The following is an 18,621-nucleotide window of genomic DNA, read 5'->3' on the forward strand; positions in this document are numbered from 1 at the left end:
GAGAAGATATCTCTGAGAAAATTGTCAGGGGAGTTATCCCCGGTGTTCTGGCCAATATTTATCCCTCAACCAACATAACAAAAACAGATTATCTGGTCATCATCACATTGCTGTTTGTGGGACCTTGCTGTGCGCAAATTGGCTGCCGCATTTCCCACATTACAACAGTGACTCCACTTCAAAAGTACTTCATTGGTTGTGAAGCGCTTTGAGACATCTGGTGGTCGTGAAAAGCGCTATATGAATGCAAGTCTTTCTTTCTTTTTACTTGGGTGGGCGGTAGAGAACAAGGATGTTAAATGAGACGAGAGGGCTGGAAGGTGGAGAGATGCTCAAACGAGGAGAGCCTGCCAGAGGAATAGGGGGACAGGCCAATATATGATTTGGTGTTAAGAGCCACACCATCACCGAGACGGTTTGGGCGGGGCAAGTGGCGGAAGGTATAGCCAGGCGAGGAGGCTTCATTTAGAGGGATGGTGCCATCACTCCTCAGCCAGGTTTCCGTCAAGGCCACGATGTCGATGCAATCATCCACAATGAGCTCAAGGATGGCAAGGGCATGGTTCACAAGTGAACGGACATTCTGAAGGAAAATACGGAGAAGGATGGCGATCGCTGATCCAGTGGCAGAGTCCACAGGGTCAGCATTGGGAGGGTTGAGTGAGGCGGGCAGGAGGTAAGAAAGATTAGCTCCCAGCAGGCACGCTGGTCGGCGACAGAGTAAGATGGGGCAGTTGGGATTGCTGCTCGTAAGGGATCAGAGGGAAGCTGCAGGAGAGTTGGAAGGTCGAGGTGTGCTGAAGGGTTAGGGTAAAGATTTGGGAAGAAAAAGTAACCGAGAGGGGAGAAATGAAAGGAAATGATGACAGGAAAGAAGGGTCTAGGAGGTGTAAAGAGAAAAGAAGAAAAAAAAGGGAGAAAAAAGTGATGGGCTCGGCAGTGAAAATGTGCATGCGAATGGACATGGAAAACTCAAATTCCAGTACATAGGCTTGGTTACATAGCAAGATTAGGATACATATATCCTGGTAGTAAATGGGGAATAGAGAGGAGACAATAGCAGGGAGTCGAGAGTTACAGTCAGAGGACCCGTGGTGGGGTAAAGTTGATGTAGGTAGGGTGGAGTCAGCATGGAGCACTGACAAACTGATGTCCAGGTTCGGAGACAGGTGTGGCGGGCGAGTGAGTCCAGAAGCTATTTGAACGGTAGAGTATCGGAGGATGCACGGCTGGAGGTATTTCCTTAAGAATGAAGATCCAGGAGATGTGCAGAATCAGTTGCGGGGCAGAAAAACAGTGGCAAAGTTGGAGGTCACCGTGTGATCCAGAAGCGACGGAGAAATGTCCTTTGGCCCAGGAGCGTGAATCTCTGGTCAGGAACCAGACTGTAACTGAAAAATCAGTCGGACCAGTAGGACAGTCACAGGTTCAGCAACGGTGGAGCATGAGCATGTAAACTAGACAAAATAACTTTAAAATTTAAGCAATTGAGCAGCAGATCAGAGACACAGCAGCTCCAGGAATTTGGAAGCCAAAGTTGAGAAAAGATCCAGTGCTCACTGAGGAAAACAAAGAGCAGGCAGGGTTGGAGTATGGGCAGTTTAAACCACCAGTTCACTTGTTGTGAGGGCTAAAATGCATCCATTATTGGAGCCAGGGGAACTTAAACAGTGGAAGAGAGGAGATTGGGGGAGAAAGGGCAAAGGATGGCAGCGGATGGCCAAGGATAGAGGGGCACAATAAGGAGCTCCCCAGCGAGCTGCCTGTCCAGGAGCCATCTTGAGACAACAATCTCAATGTATATGGTACATTCCATGCTCACCAAGCTTTGATGTCATCTCTTTATACTTTGGCTGTTTTGTCACTAAGTGTGAGTATCGATCGGAGTTTAACTGAACAAATCAAATTTATGTAATATTTCATTGTTTCTAAGCAGGATACTTAAAGTCAATATTCAATTTGAAGGCATTCACAAGACTTTAAAAAGAAATTACACTGACATATAAAACATCTGAAGATAAAATGCATTTTACAATCAGTTTCCATTTTATCAGGCAGCGGATTTTACAGTGCATGTTTAAGTTATTTGTGTGACTACCATATAATTATCACTGTTCATTTGGTGTTCATAAAGGAACCACATGACTGCAGCCCAGCATTCTAATAGATCTGCACAATAACTGTATCACTGTTATTCTGATAGTGCAAAGATTTATGATTTCCAAATTTGTTTAAACCTTGAGTGCTGATAACATAATTGGGAGCAGTGGCTTGGAATAGCCACTGAGCATGAGGGAGCTGAACTACCATATACAATTGATTTGAATCATTCCTCGGTTATAACTGCGTCTAAATAATTAGAAAGATCATTTGTCATTGTCCTGCAGATTGATCTGTGCTAACCATGTGACAATTAATGTATTTGTAGCATGCTTACCAAAGATCAAGTTCAATTCTCACTTAACAACTTGCATTTATACAGCACTTTTAATGTAGTAAAATGTCCCAAGATACTTCACAGGGGTGTTATCAAACAAAATTTGACACTGAGCCACAAAGAGATACTAGGACAGGTGACCAAATGCTTGGTCAAAGAGGTAGGTTTTAAGGAGCGTCTTAAAAGGAGGAGAGAGTGTTAGAGAGGTAGAAAGGTTTAGGGAGGGAATTCCAGAGCTTAGGGCCTAGGCAGCTGAAGGCACAGCCGCCAATGGTGGAGCACAGGGATCACAGAGTGTTGTTGGGCTGGAGGAAGTTACAGAGATAGGCAGGGGCGAGGACATGGAGGCATTTGAAAACAAAGTTGAGAGTGTTAAAATCGAGGCCTTGCTGGACTGGGAGCAATGGTAGGTCAGTGAGGACTGGGGTGATTAACAGTCCAAGGATCTGGCCTTCCTGCTTCCTCCCAGACTTCAACCCGCGACTTCTTCAGGTCTAGGGCTCTTGCTCACTCTCAGTCTCTGGGGGAAAAAAACCTTTGCTAGGGCACAGATGAGTCAAGAAGTGAATGGAGAGCACATACGGGAAACTTTGGTTTATCCGCAGGTTAACTGTCCGGAATGCTCGATCCACCGGCAAAGTTCAGGAGTCAGTTCAGTAAGTTTTTTTTTCTTTTCGTTGCTTTTTTTTCACCAGTCAGGCTCTGCAAGGTCTAACTGAAGCTGTTGCTTAGTTACAGAGATGCTTGCAAGCTACGGCCGACTGTTTAGAAGCTGTTGCTAAGCAACAGGGTTTGTTGCTAGATACGGAGCTCAAAAGCTCCGTATGTTTTAGCGCTGGTTTGTCCGGCAGTTTTGATGGGACGGCAACAGCTCGGTCCCGTCGGTGCCGGATATCACAAAGTTTCCTGTACTTTGTTAGGGCTGAGAGTAGGGAGGCGGTTGGCACTTCTCAATGTGCATTTACTACTTAGTTCCCGATACTTTTGCACTAAGCCTAATGTCTAAAGCAGCGAGAAAAAAAATTGTTCAAAGAGAACCTTGAAGCAGAAAAAATATTAAATAGCTTAGACAAAGTAAATCTAAACTATTACTTCAAAATGAGACCAATTAGCAGGATGAGAGCGCTTAAGAGAATAAACTAGTGAAAAGCACATCTAAAGGAGAAAAAAAAATCACAATGCAAAGAATAATAAATGCCAAGAATAATCTATCAAGTAGGGTAGCAGATATGCAATCTTTAGGCATGTTTAAATTGCAGTTGTATTTTGGGTTGGGAGAATAGGATAAGAGGGACATGTTTTGTTTGGCCAAAAATCTTTTATGTTCTTGATTTAGAATCATACAGCACAGGAGGAGTCCATTCGTCCTAAGGTGCCTGTGCCTGCTCTTTGAAAGATCAATCCAATTAGACCCACTCCTGTGCTCTTTCCCCAGAGCCCTGCAAATTTTTCTTCTTCATGTATATATCCAATTCCCTTCTGAAAGTTACTGCAGAATCTGTTTCCATCACCTTTTCAGGCAGTGCATTCCAGATCATAACAACTCGCTGCATAAAAATATTTCTCCTTATCTCCCCTCTGGTTCTTTTACCAATTAAATCTGTGTCTTCTGATTACCAACACTCCTGCCAGTGGAAACAATATCTCCGTATGTACTCTATCAAAACAAGTCATAATTTTGAACAGCTCTATTAAATCTCCTCTTCACCAACTCTGCTCTAAGAAGAACATAGTAGTTATACCCACAGCACAGGAACAGGCCATCCGGCCCAACAAGTCCATGCTGGTGCTGATGCTCCACACGAGCCTCCTCCCACCCCTCTTCATCTAATCCCATCAACATATCCTTCTATCCCTGTCTCCCTTATGTGTTGATCTAGCTTCCCCTTAAATGCATCTATACTAGTTGCCTCAACTATTCCTTGTGGTAGCGAATTCCACATTCTAACTACTCTCTGGGTAAAGAAGTTTCTCCTGAATTCCCTATTGCATTTATTAGTGACTATGTTATATTTATGGCCTCCAGTTCTGGTCTCCCCCAACAAGTAGAAACATCTTCTCTAAAGAGCCCGAGCCTGTTTAATTTTTCCTGATCGATATAATCTCTCAGTTTTGGTATCATTCTAGTAAATTTTTTTCCACCTTCGCCAGTGCCTCTGCCCCTTTTATAACATGGAGGCCAAAACTGTATACAGTACTCCAAGTGTGATCTAATCAAGTTTATATGCAAGTTTAACATAAATTCTTTGCTTTTCAATTCAATCTCCCTAGAAATGAACGCCAGTGCAGTGTTCGCTTTTTTTAAATGCCTTATTAGCCTGCGTCGCTACTTTTAGTGATTTATGTATCTGTATCCCCAGGTCCCTCTGCTCCTCTACCCCATTTGGACGTTATTTTCCAAGGGGTATGTCTTTATTCTTCCGACCAAAATGTACCACTTCACACGTATCTATATTGAAGTTCATTTGTCAATTGCATGTCGATTCTGCAAGTTTATTAATGTCTTGCCATATTTTGTCGCAGTCCTTCTCTGTATTAATTACTCTCCCAAGATGTGTCAGCTGTATCTCAGTTGGTAGCACCCTCGCCTCTGAGTCAGAAGGTTGTGGGTTCAAGTCCCACTCCAGAGCATTGAGCACAAAAATCTGTGCTGACACCAGTACTGTCAGAGGCACTGTCTTTCAAAATACATTAAACCCAGGCCCCCGAGGCTCTCTCAGGAGGACGTAAAAGATCCCATGGCACTATTGCGAAGAGGAGCACGGGAGTTATCCCTGGTGTCCTGGCCAATATTTATCCCTCAATCAACATCACTAAAAAACCAGATTATCTGGTCATTGTCACATTGCTGTTTGTGGGAGCTTGCTGTGTGCAAATTGGCTTCCGCGTTTCCCACATTGTAACAGTGACTACACATCAAAAGTACTTGATTGGCTGTCAAGCGCTTTGGAACATCCTGAGGTCACGAAAGGAGCTATATAAATGCAAGTCTCTCTTGCTTTCTTGGTGTTGTCCGCAAATTTTGAAATTGTACTTCCGATTCCAGAGTCCAAATTGTTTGTTCCCAGCTTCTCCAGTCTCTCTACATAACTGAAGCCCCTCATCCCTAGTACCATTCTAGTAAATCGCTTCTGCACCCTCTCCAAGGCCTTGACATCCTTCCTAAAGTGTAATGCTGAGCTGAGGCTTAACCTGTGATTTGTAAAGGTTTACCATAACTTCCTTGCTTTTACACTCTATGCTTAAGTAAAAAAAAAGACTATGAATTTTACAAAACCTGAAATGCTGTTCATGCATAATATTATTATTAGATCTTAAAAATCACAGCACACTAGTTGAAATTTCACTGCAGGTAGCATACATACAGCAAATGGTTTAGAACTGCTGCTTCAAAACAGACAACCATTTGAATGGCATTTCCTGTGAAATCAATATTTCTGCTATGTTAGTTAGCTGTTGTTGCGACTATAATAGGCTGCATCTCAGCAATCAGCTGCATTGCACTAAAGCTGAAGATCCTTTTAGACTAAACTGCTCATGTTTTATTCTTTACAGTCTGATGGCCTTCCTAATATCATACATTCAAAGTCACAGAGAGTACCCTGGAAGCAATGACAAGTGGAGTTGTGCAGGCATCTCTTCTAGGTCCACTGTTCATCAACAAGATAGAGGAAAGGTACTTCCAGTCATGTTGTAACATTTGCTGATGGCACCCAGTTATGTGACAAGTGAAGAGATGATTGGCAGCATTCACTGGGACCTGAACCAATTCATTTGTTAGGAAAAAGCTATGCACAGATAACAATATATAAATGGAACATGATGGACTCCCTCCACCTCATAGCATTGCTGGAACCATCCATGGAATGCAACTGGTCAGAGCTGCAAGTGGGTGTTGTAAGGTTGCAATAAAATTACGCAAATTTTACTGTATTACCTTTGGGGGTCACCAGAAAATTTTTACATAACTAAATCTATAAATGGGTTGTGAAGGGAGTCTTCATACTATCCACTATCGTAAAGTATATTAAAAAATTACATTTACAGCTACAGACGCGCAGCATATTATGACATCAACGCTATTTACAGCAGCAGGGTGAGGATTTTTACCACACAATGACTTCCTCATCTCGAAGGCCAGGTGGCAAGCATGTGCAAGTCAACCTAGAGGAGCACAGGTGTACATTGGAAATCAGGTGGTCTTCCCACCCTCTTGTACAGCAGGCCTTCAAAAAAGGGGAATTTGAATTAAAAAACTGTAAAGAAAAAATGAAAAGTTGCAGTTGCATTTCAATGCTGTAAAATTACTCCATTCACCCACTTGGGTGGTGTTAAAGGAAGGTCTGAAAGGTGCAGAGGGATTATGGAGAGGGTGAGGGGTTTAACGAGGGAATTCCAGAGTTTAGGGCTGAGGTGGCTGAAGGCATGGCTGCCAATGGTGGACAAAGGGGGATGGGAAATGCACAAGAGGAATGGAGAGTTTGGAGGAGGTGGGTGCAGAGCTGGAGGGGGTTACAAGAAGGGGAAGAGGCCATGGAGGGATTTAAACACAAGGATGAGAATTTTAAATGTGAGGCGTTGGTGACTGGGAGTCAATGTAGGCCATCGGGCCATTTCAAAGAATCACTGAATGATACAGAACAGAAGGAGGCCATTCGGCCCACTGTGCCTTTGCCGGCTCTTTCAAAGAGCTATCCAATTAGTCCCACTCCCTCACTGTTGCCTCACAGCCCTGCAAATTTCTCCCCATCAAGTACTTGTCCAATTCTCTTTTGAAAGTTACTATTGAATCTGCTTCCACAGCCCTTTTAGGCAGTGCACACCAGATCATAACAAGTCGCTGCGTAAATTTTTCTTTTCCTCATTTTGCCTCTGGTTCTTCTGCCAATTACCATAAATCTGTGTCCTCTGCTCACCAACCTTTCTGCCACTGGAAACAGTTTCTCCTTATTTACACTATCAAAGCCCTTCATGTTTTTGAACATCTCTATCAAATCTCCTCTTAACCGTCTCTGATCTAAGAACAACCCCAGTTTCTCCAGGTTTTTAATCCGCTCCATACTGGTGGAATGAAAATCTCTCTGCTGGCCAATAAATGGCTGGCATGAAACAATTGTAAGGATTTCCACTGAATATTATTGGCTTTCTCCCAACTTTTAACTTGTGAAAAAGGCAGTTTGAATTAGCAGACAGATTCTCCTGCGAATTGAAACTTGCACCCTTATGCAAATAATGAACGAGAGAGGGTGCCGTGGGACTAACAATTACGCCTTAATTCGAGTGCATTGTACAAGAGATCACGTGGGTTGCCCACCATGTTTCTATTGTGTAATTCCATCAAGTGGCGATTACCACACTGTTATAGATTGTTTGGTGCACGGTAACTCTGCTAGTAACCAAATTGGGTCTGGTAGTCCAGTAGTTAGGCACTGGACCAGCAAACCAGAGGTCAAATCCCATCAGGACAAGATGTGAAACTTACTTAGATAAATCTGGTAATTTGTGGGTCAACATCAGAAAAATGAACACGAAAGCTGGGACTGTCATAAAAACCCAACTGGTTCACAAATATTCTTGACAGAAGGGAACCTGCCACCTTTACCCAGTCTGGCCTACATGCAGTGTGTAGATGCACAGACATGCCTAACCTAGCTAGCATGCTACCATGGCAACAGGCCCTTCCTGTGGAATCCCACCGCCAACCCTATTTTTTGAATATAACAGTGCATGTTTGAAAGGTTCCTGGTAAGTGCATTACTCAAAGGATGAATGAAAGAAGTGTTTTGCATTTAGCCAGATTTCTCTTCGATTCTCTTAACATTAATTAAAGACAGTGTTCTGTGCAGAAAGGTAAAGGGTGCCAGAGGCGTCAGGACAGCAGAAGTGGATTCTGGCAACAAAATGCTATCCAATTTCGCCGGCCTTAATCCAACACTGTGGCTCAGACTTTGCCAATTATAAATCAATCGACAGTGTAAAGACCGTTCTGAACATCTGCGTGCAGACAGCAGCACTGACTCCCCACAGGCACGTGCATGCACAAGATTTTAGGTGAGGCAATATTGGGCCAGAAATTCGGGTCCCCACAGGTGAGTACGCGCTGGGTACTCACACCTAGGCCCAACGAAAGTGCCGGTTTCTTGCATGCACTGCGCATGCGCGGGAAACTGGAACTTCCGTTCCCTTAAAGGAAGGGGTTCACAGGTCGAACGCGTGAGCCGGAGAGGCAGCGCGTACACCTGGAGCTTCAGGTTTTTTTTTTTTAAAAACAGGTTTCTCTGGGAGGGTAAGTCTCCAGCAGCTACGCTTTTAAAAAGAAGTCGCAAGGCCTGCTTTTAACAAGGTAAGTGGTGAATTAAGTAAAATTAAAACCTTTTTCCACAGGTTTATTATTTTTAAATACTTTAAAGAAAGGTAAGTTTATTTTTAGCCCCGTTAGAAACTGTAATTAATTTTTTCAAAAATTTAAATTATTGTTTAAAATAGCTATTTTATGTAATTTATAGTTATTTTAAAAATATGATGTTTCTTATTAAATTTATTTGAAGTTTTAGTTATGTTTTGGGGCCAAACTGTATTCATAGATTTGACAGGTCTTCCTGTCAAATCTATGAATCGAGATTCCCTGCTACGATTGGCTCTCCATGGCCCACGTGATCCCAGGGGACGCTTCGAACTAACTACGCCCCTGGGATACGCAAGCACTGCGCGCCGGCAGTTGGAGGAGGCCCAGGATCGGAATCCCACGCGGGCCCACAGCACAACGGCCGGCGCGCTAGCCAAGTGCAGGTCGGGGGCTTGCACCCGCGGGAAGCCTCCTACCCGAATTTCTGGCCCAATAACTCTCTTGCCTCACCCGAGATGCTGCCTCTGACTACACGTTAACTCCAGTCCCACAATATGTAGTTGGTATCCTCTGCAGTGGCCTAGCAAGCTGCTCAGTTGTAAAACAACCGTTACAAAAGACAATAAAAGAAATAACAGGTGGGCTTATCGGCAGTGACCCAGCTAATGGATCAGGACAAGACTCGGGCAATCCCAGTTCAGTCAACCCTGCACCAATCACTGGGGACTCATGCCCACACTGGGAGAGCTGTCCCACAGACGTTAGAAGCAACAGCCTGTAGAAGCAACAATCTGATGGAGTTGTTTTCAAAGAGTTACATTTTTCAGCCAACATCCAAGGCTCCACCATCACTAATCCTGGGTACATTTTGTCCCACCGGCAGGATAGACCCACCAGAGGTCCCACCAGCAGGATAGACTGACCGAAGGTGGGAGCAGAGTGGTATACAATCAAGTGGGCGTGGCCCCAGGAGGCCTTAACATTGACTCTGGACTTCATGAAGTCTCATGGCTTCAGACAGAAAGAAAGGAAGCTTGCATTTTTTTTATCTCCTTTCACGACCACCGGACGTCCCAAAGCACTTTACAGCCAATTAAGTACTTTTGAAGTGTAGTCACTGTTACAGTGTAGGAAATGTGGCAGCAAATTTGCTCACAGCAAGCTTCCAAAAACAGCAATGTGCTAATGACCAGATAATCTGTTTTTGTTATGTTGATTGAGGGATAAATACTGGCCAGAACACCAGGGATAACTCCCCTGCTCTTCTTCAAAATAGTGCCGTGCGATCTTTTACATCCACCTGAGAGAGCAGACGGGGCCTCGGTTTAACGTCTCATCCAAAAGGTGGCACCTCCAACAGTGCAGCACACCCTCAGCGCTGCACTGGAGTGTCAGTCTATATTTTTGTGCTCAAGTCTCTGGAGTGGGACTTCAACTCACAACCTTCTGACTCAGAGGTGAGGGTGCTACCAACTGAGCCACAGCTGACAAAAAAGTGTGGAGCCCAAATCTGCGCACAATACCCCAAATGTGGTCTTACTCAGGTTTTATATCGCGTCATAATTATATCTCGACTTTTAGATTCCATACTGAATTTTAGTAAGATCTCAATTAGTTATTTCTAAAACACATTTATCCTGTATAATATCTACAGTCATATTAAAAACACATTTTCCTCCTCTGACACAGGATACTTTTGTCACAATCAATATTGTTCTATGATCAGCTGATGGCTTTGCTCTTGAGGTTTTCTATTGACAGGGCAGTATTTTATGTTTGAATTTTATTTCAGGTCGGCTCAGTATTTAAATTCAAGGATGTTGACTTGCCGTTCTGATATAGCGCCATCTAATGTCAGTGATACTGAAATCACACAACAAAAAGCACAACTTGCATTTATGTCGTGCCTTTAATGTAGTAAAACATCCCAAGGCACTTCACAGGAGCATAATCAGACAAAAATTGACACCGAGGAGATAGAGCACGTATGATTAAAAGTTTGGTCAAAGAGGTTAAGTTTTGAAGAGAATCTTTAAAAGGAGAGAGAGATGGAGAACTTTTGGAAGGGGATTCGAGAGCTTAGGGCCTAGATGGCTGTAGGCACAGTCAACAATGGTGGGGCGAATGAAGTTGGGCATGCACAAGGGGCCACAGTTGGAGGAACACAGAGTTCTCGGAGGGTTGTAGGGCTGGAAGAAATTACTTTTTTGGACACTAAGGGAATCAAGGGATATGGGATAGGGCGGGAAAGTGGAGTTGAGGTCGAAGATCAGCCATGATCTTATTGAATGGCAGAGCAGGCTCGAGGGCCCATATGGTCTACTCCGGCTCCTATTTCTTATGCTCTTACATCCAGAAATAAGGATGGGTGAGGACATGGAGGGATTTGAACACACGGGTCAGAATGTTAAAATCGAGGCCTGGTGGAATGAAAGCACAGGGTCATGGTATGGGTTAGGACATGGGCAGCAGAGTTTTGAATGAGCGCAAGTTTATGGATGGTGGAAGATGGGAGGCTAGCCAGGAGAACATTGGAATACTCGAGTCTGGAGCGAACAAAAGCATGGATACAAAGATACCAATCACTGGCTTTCCTTCTTCTGCGCACCCGGTCAGTTCAGGTCACATTTAACAACACCCAAAACATGCAAATTGGATCACCTTGCAATCAATTATTTTATATCCGACAGCCCGACACTTTGCATTGTCCGGATCTATTTTTCTTCAGTGCCACATTTCAACCTTGTGATTGCACATAAACGGCAAGTGCGTGCGGCTGATATTTGTGCCGAAGGATTCCAGTGTGTTGATACCTGATAGCCAAATGGTGTTCAACAGTATCAAGATCACTGGCATTTTCACCAGCAATTATACTATGCAGTCACACAGCACAAGCCCCTGAAGCGATGGCATCTGTTCATGAAAATCTCTTGTAATAAATATCCTCATTTTGGCGGCTAGCTTCCTCCCATAGATCAGCAGAGGACATGGAAACTGACTGCGTGAAATGTTGGGATTTGAAGAGAGTTAAATGCTTTCAAATGCCATTGCGTTCAAGAATGAATAAAAAAGATACCATGCAAATGTCAAGGATAATCTCACGTCAAGAAGAAATATAAACCATCTAAACAAACATTCATTAGTGTCCATTTATCACAAATACATTTGTGAATATGCACAACACGTTTAAACCATTCAACAAGGGGAGAAACATGTGTGTGCATTTTAAGTTGACCTGGGGATATTACTTGCATGGGTCGTCTATTTGTGCATGATCAATCCACGTCCTAGGCAACATTCCATACATATCCACCAATAATTAAGCCTCCCTGTTATATCCAAGGTGGTTTATTGGAATTCACTTAAAGCTGCATTTGCTTACAAACAAAAATAAACATTTCCTATCTTTAAAGGCTGATCATTCTGACTGGGCCAATTACTGTACTTGTGAATATATCTCTCAAATAGCAATGCTCATGAGTAGTCCAGAACTTGGGGGCGTGGTTTCTGATGTTTACCACAGTCCCATTACATCCTGAATGCATCAGCTTGGCAGCATTCTCACCCCTGAGTTAGGTAGTTATGGGTTCCAGCACCATTGCAGAAATTGATGACATAATGTAGGTTGACACTTCAATGCAACACTGAGGTGGAGTTCCACTGTTGGAGGTATAGATCTTTGGATGCAATGATAAATCAAAAGGCATCAACTGCCTATTGCGGCGGTTCATAGTGGACATAAAAAATTTAATGGAACTTTACAAAAAACAGGAGTTCTCCTGCTGTCTTGGTCAACACTTCTTTCCCAAACCACCACCACCAAAAATAGATAAACGGATCCTTTCTCTAATTATTCTTTGTGGGACCTTGCTGTGCACAACATGGTTGTTGTGTTCACCTATGACACAGTGTCTGCAGGTCAAAGCTCATCGACATGCTGTCCCATGGCAAGATCATGCGAAGCTATGGGTCAGGCTCCACATGTATGCCGACAACACTCTACTCCGCCACCACACCTCTCAACTCCACTGCTGCCTCTGCATTGTCAGATTGCTTGTCCGACATACTGGCTTCAATGTTTAAGGAGGGTCTTAAAGGAAGCAAGACGGAGAAGTTGAGGAGGGGATTCCAGAGTCTTGCTTCCTTGAAGACCCTCCCTAAAACCCAGTTCTTTGACCAAGCTTTCAGTCACCCCACACAACTGATTACATTTTTGTGACGCACCTTAGGATGTTCTTCTACGTTTAAGGCACTATATAAATGCATATTATTATTGTTGTTGTCCTCCTCAGTTGACCACTCCACCTCCTTCCATTGCCTCTTCTTTTCCCAGCTCCATGGGACTGCGCTTATGTGGTTCCACTCCTACCTGGCCCAATGACTCCAGCAACGGTTTTCTTCCCAGTCCTGCACAGTCACCTTCAGTGTCCTCCACGATGCAACCACAGCACAGTCAGCCTTCATATGTATGCCGACAATATCCAGCTGTACCTCTCCACCACTTCCCTTGCTCCCACAATTATTTAGTGCAAATGCTCAAGAGTTTTCGCCAAGTGAACATCAGGGTGACAAAAGCCATTGGTCGTGTCCCCTGGCAAAAGTTCCACTCTCTTACCACTCATCCCGGCACATCCCTGGCTACCTGCTCAGGTTGAACCGGGCCATGTAAAGCCTTGGCATCCTGCTCCACCCAGAGCAAGGTTCCATACCTCACATCCCATCAATCACCAATACTGCTTGCTTCCAGCTCCACAACACAACCCACCTCCATCCCTACCTCACACCCAGTGCTTCAGATAACTTTATCGAAATGTTTGTCATATATAGACCGGATTTCTCCAAAGTCCTCCCTGCCAGCCTCTTGTCCTCAGTCCTCCAGAAACTCTAAAGTGTTGAAAATTCAGCTGTCCATATCCTGAGCTGCCTCTCACCTGGAACCCATGACGGACACTGACTCAACTGACACAATGCACTGAATTTAAAATCCTCAATCTTGACCTCAAATCCTTCCAGAATCTCACCCCACCTCATCTCTGCATTCAGACTATTAATACATCGCAGGGTTGATGCTAAAGTTGCAAGTGTCAAAGTGCACAGATAGTCCTAGCTAGAATAAAGGATCTCAAAAAGAGAGACATTTTGATAGCTGAACCCAAAAGGTGCAATACCTCTGACCTAATAATGTTCATGTTTAGGTAACATATATCTCTTTCATAAATCATGTCAATTAAACTATATATTAGGTCTAATTGGTATGATTTATAATTGTGCTGTTTGAATTAGTAACTGATGGGAATATATGGGTCAGCAACTCCATTTTTTCAATCTCTTCTTATATTATACAGTAGAACACACCATTTCTTCTTCATCTACCTCTACCAACATGTAGGGGAAAAACTAATCTGTAAAACCTGGTCTTTCGTATTGCCAACACAAATTCATTAATCTCAGAGCCGGAGAGGGAAAAAACAAGGTACAGCCAGAGGCAACCTTAACTTGGACAGATGTCTCATTAATTTAGTCTTTGGTGGGAGGTTATCAACCATACAAGGAATAAGATATGAAACGTGATGAAAATAGTATAAGTATGTTTCATTCCATTAACTGTCTCAATGAACAAAAACAAGATTAAGGAACATTCTTTTAGGATATTTTAAATATGGTAAAAAGAAACATTTTTTAGTGCGAGGAGGAAGGTTTTAATATTTATAATCTAATGTATAAAACTATTTGTGGCGGGAAGCTGGCCAGGGTTAAACAGTGGAAATGTAAGGTTATATGAATATTCTAGAGTTTTGCATGTCATTGAGGGCAAGGCAATAGTCATGCAGCACTTTCCCTCAGGAGATGAAATGGGAGGGATGAGGAATACAGTCTATCATAGGATTAACTGTACTTGATCTGCGCAAGGAGCGACAAAAAGCCTTTCCTAGTTTCATGTTTTGGTATACTCTTTGATCTTCTGTTACTCTGTATAAAATACCTAGCTGTCCATTTGTAAAAAGTGACTGGTGCAGAGCAATACAAATCACACAGGAATTCTGTTGTTCATATGCCATCACAGATGCAACATTAGAATGAATGCCTGATACTAAAGTTACAGAAAAGTAAACTAGCTATTCTCAATTCTTTTGCTGTTTAATCCCAGCTTTAGTCAGCATTCAAGCCACCATTTGGGGTTTACTGGTTTTTCACAAGTGACGTGTCAACCCCCCACTGTGTATTTCAAATAGTACACAACTTCTGTCAATAACATACTGCCTGCATTATAAATTAGACATAAACACCATCTCACAAAGGCACCCTCAATCAATGAGCATAATGTAATTTGCATCCTGCTTTTCCCGCTGTGGTGCCCCATTTTGCAGCCCCTCTCCATTATTTCTACTGAAATATCTTGATGCAAAACAAAGGATCAAGATTACATGGCATCAGAAACTTGGGCACTGGAAACTAAACATGTATTGGACGACTCAACATTTTACCAATGAATAAAGCAGCAAAATTCTCAAGAAAGTTTACATTTAAAACATTCGGTTCCAATGGAAAGCTGTGGAGCAGAGTAATCAATACATTTAGATTCTCAAGTCATGTTCACAATAAATGTGTATTCTGCATTTTAATTGAATGCCACACAAACAACGGGGAAAGATTGGTTTCTGTTTTAACAATTATATTGTACTAATTTAAAATCATAATACAGGTAGACTATCCTTTATCTGAAAACCTCGGGACCAGCCGTGTTTCGGTTTTCGGAAAATTTCGGATTTCAGAAGGTATTTTATAAGACTGGGAAATTTGTCGGGGGTGGGGGTCGGCGGGGGGGGGGGGGGTCGGCGTCGGCGGTGGGGTCGGCGGGGGGGTCGGCGTCGTGCGCACGACTTACGCTGAATGAAAAAACTTTCGGTTTTTAGAGGTTTTCGGAAGTTCGGATAAAGGATAGTCTACCTGTACAATCACAGTACATTCAGTAAAGGTATTTAATTTATTACCCACATGCAAACTGATTCACCACCTTGTCTCTTGATGTTACAATGAGCCTTTCTCCATACCTTTTGGTAAAATTGCTTTTATTTAAATAGCCAGGGACACCTTTACTGAGAATGTCTCTTTCCCATTGACATGTAATGTCATTGCTGGCAGCCACCTTAGCAACTAAAATAGGGCAATGAGCAAAGCAAGAGATAAAGCAAGGCCTTAATTCAACCAACAAAAATATTAAAAATGTGCATCAAAAACTACATCCAAGTTTACTTTCTTCAGGTTTTGTTTCTTCTACATGTATTTGAAAACACTTGAGGGTGCAAAGGGTAATGCAGTGTGTTGGAACATTATGCCTTTAACTGCTGGAACTTGGACTCAAATTCAGTACAGAACAGGTGGCACAAAGGTTTTCTCTCTCCGCCAGCTGTTAAAGGTCCTAAGTGAAGTAAATTTTGGCACTTTTACTTGAGTTTTCAACTGGCGCGATTCCACACTACAATGCCAGCCTTAATTCACCATTAATTAGCCTTAACTGAACTGTCTCCTTCAGAAAGCCCATAAGGATGGGGATACAGGATAGAAAATTAAATGACAATTGGGCATGGAGAATGGATGTCCGAGTTTGCAGGTGTAAGAACATTAAATAGGAGGAGTCGGCCATTCGGCCCCTCAAGTAAGCACATGTCTGTAAGTGCTGTGTGTGTGAAGCATTCAATATCCTATGCGAGAATGGTTAAAGTTGATAATAGTTGTGCATAAACACACACCGAACAGCAATCCTTTCAGGGTTAAGTTTAAAAACGATACTAATGTAACAAAGGCACAAGAACGATGACAGCTTGTTTGTACAGCACATTAGTGCGCTGTGTCCGTGCTGTCACTTGCTGCATCACAAATTGGTAGGAATCTGAGATTTCCACACGCATCCAGTTCCTGATCTTAGCTATAACGCCTGGAGATATCTTGAATGGAGTCAGTAATGAGCAGGGAACCATGAGCTCCTTTGGTTAGTTATCAAGTTGTGGGATTTTATGTTGTCGGTGAGTGAAAGCCATGGGCCATTTGGAAGAAAATACATTTTTATAATTAGAAAGTCTTGTAAAGAACCGCACACCTGTTTTCTTCAGCAACGATGAATTTAATTTAAAAGCACATCACCAAGATGAAATTAGAAATGTTGACCTTTTGCAGTCAACATAATATTACTATAGTTCAAGATTTGATGTGGGGTTATTAAAAATATGAATAAGTGTAAAATAGAAAAGTCCAGAAATTTCCTCGAACAGCAAAAAACTATTAGAAATTGACTGGATTACATCAATTACAAGTAATTTGTACCCAAAAATAATTTCAGACAAAATCACTATCAGCCTAAATCTTGCTCTTTGATTTCGACCATACCTTAACAATGGATGGAAGATAACGGTGATGTTCCGAGCCCCAGGTTTGCAGACAAACTTTGTGCCTCCTCCTTCAATTAGATTGTCATCAGCTCCACCTGAAAAGCAACATAACTGGAATTAAATACTTAAGTCAAATATTTGGATTTCAAAAGGACTTCACTTCAAAAGGGATACAGTAAACTAAATTGTTACATAACCAGCACAGTACCCATTGACCTTAATTGGATAGTATTTCTTGAGTGAAGTGGCTATACGACCGCTTAAAAATTGCTCGAGCTAAGTGGCAAATGCGAGATTTTGGGTAACCAGTGATGTCCTGAGTGCGATATAGTGCTCCCACACCGCCATTTCAAAATTTGTTGCAGGATGAATTTTTAGATCAAGCACCAATGTACTCCAGTTGTACAAAACGTAAATTATCCTTGCAGCTTAGCCACTTAATAGAGAAGCACTCCACATTGCCACACTAGCACATTGTTGGTTTGTTGTGCTCATCTTCCTTTAATGAAACAGAGGTTGTTCATAACGCTAGAGTGATCAAGCTGGAGTCTTGATTTCAAGGTAAATTGCTGACCGTTTTCTTTTCACATTGTAGATTTTTTCATATGATGGGGTTGCATTCAGTGCCCCAAGTAAGACAGGCCTTCCAATTGCCATCCTCCATAAACTTGAGCTCATCCAAAGCTTTGCTGCCCATATTCGAATTCACCCATCAACCCTGTGCTCACTGGCCTACACTGGCTCCAGGTCCAGCAAAGCCTCGATTTTAAAATTCTCATCCTTGTTTTCAAATCCCTCCATCGTCTCACCTCCCCCCAACCTTCTCTGCAACCCTCCAAGATCTCTGCGCTCCTCCAATTCTGGCCTCTTGTGCATCCCCGATTTTAATCAATCTACCATTGGCAGCCGTGCCTTCAGCTGCCCAGGCACTAAATTCTCTCCCTAAACCTCTCTGCCTCTCTAGCTGTTCCTATCTCTCTCTCCTCCTGTAAGACCCCCTTTGAAACTTAGCTCTCACCTGTCCTAATATCTCCTTACATGGCTCGGTGTCAAATTTTGTTCGATAACATTCCTGTGAAGTGCTATGGACGTTTTACTACGTTTGAGGTGCTATATAAATGCAAGTTGTTTATCAGAGGAAGATCAGCAAGAGCGAGAAAAGGTTATGCATGACCTCAAGTGGCACACAAGGTGTAGAATTGAGTCCCACCACTCTGCTAATTGCGTCTGCGCTCACTCGGAGGTTGAACTCCAAACCATCGTCAACACCTTCACCGAAGTGTACGAGAGCATGGGCCTTACACTAAACATCCGTAAGACAAAGGTCCTCTACCAACCTGCCCTCGCCACACAGTACTGCCCCCCGATTATCAAAATCCACGACAAGGCCTTGGACAACTTTCCATACCTCGGGAGCCTCCTGTTAACGAGGGCAGACGTCGACGACGAAG

The 18,621-nt window shown here is 42.9% G+C and overlaps 1 protein-coding gene across 1 annotated transcript in view; it reads right to left on the reverse strand.

The window, feature by feature from the left end:
• Positions 1-18,621, reverse strand: part of exoc4 (exocyst complex component 4) — a 565,674-nt gene that overhangs the window by 298,168 nt on the left and 248,885 nt on the right. The window contains exon 9 of the mRNA XM_086010674.1: positions 17,169-17,265. Within this exon, the coding sequence (XP_085866800.1) occupies positions 17,169-17,265 (97 nt within the window). The remainder of the gene's footprint in view (positions 1-17,168; positions 17,266-18,621) is intronic.

The sequence above is a fragment of the Somniosus microcephalus genome, chromosome 17 (assembly GCF_052327205.1).
Source record: "Somniosus microcephalus isolate GS21.2 chromosome 17, FLI_Smic_1.0, whole genome shotgun sequence".
NCBI classification, from domain to species: Eukaryota; Metazoa; Chordata; class Chondrichthyes; order Squaliformes; family Somniosidae; genus Somniosus; species Somniosus microcephalus.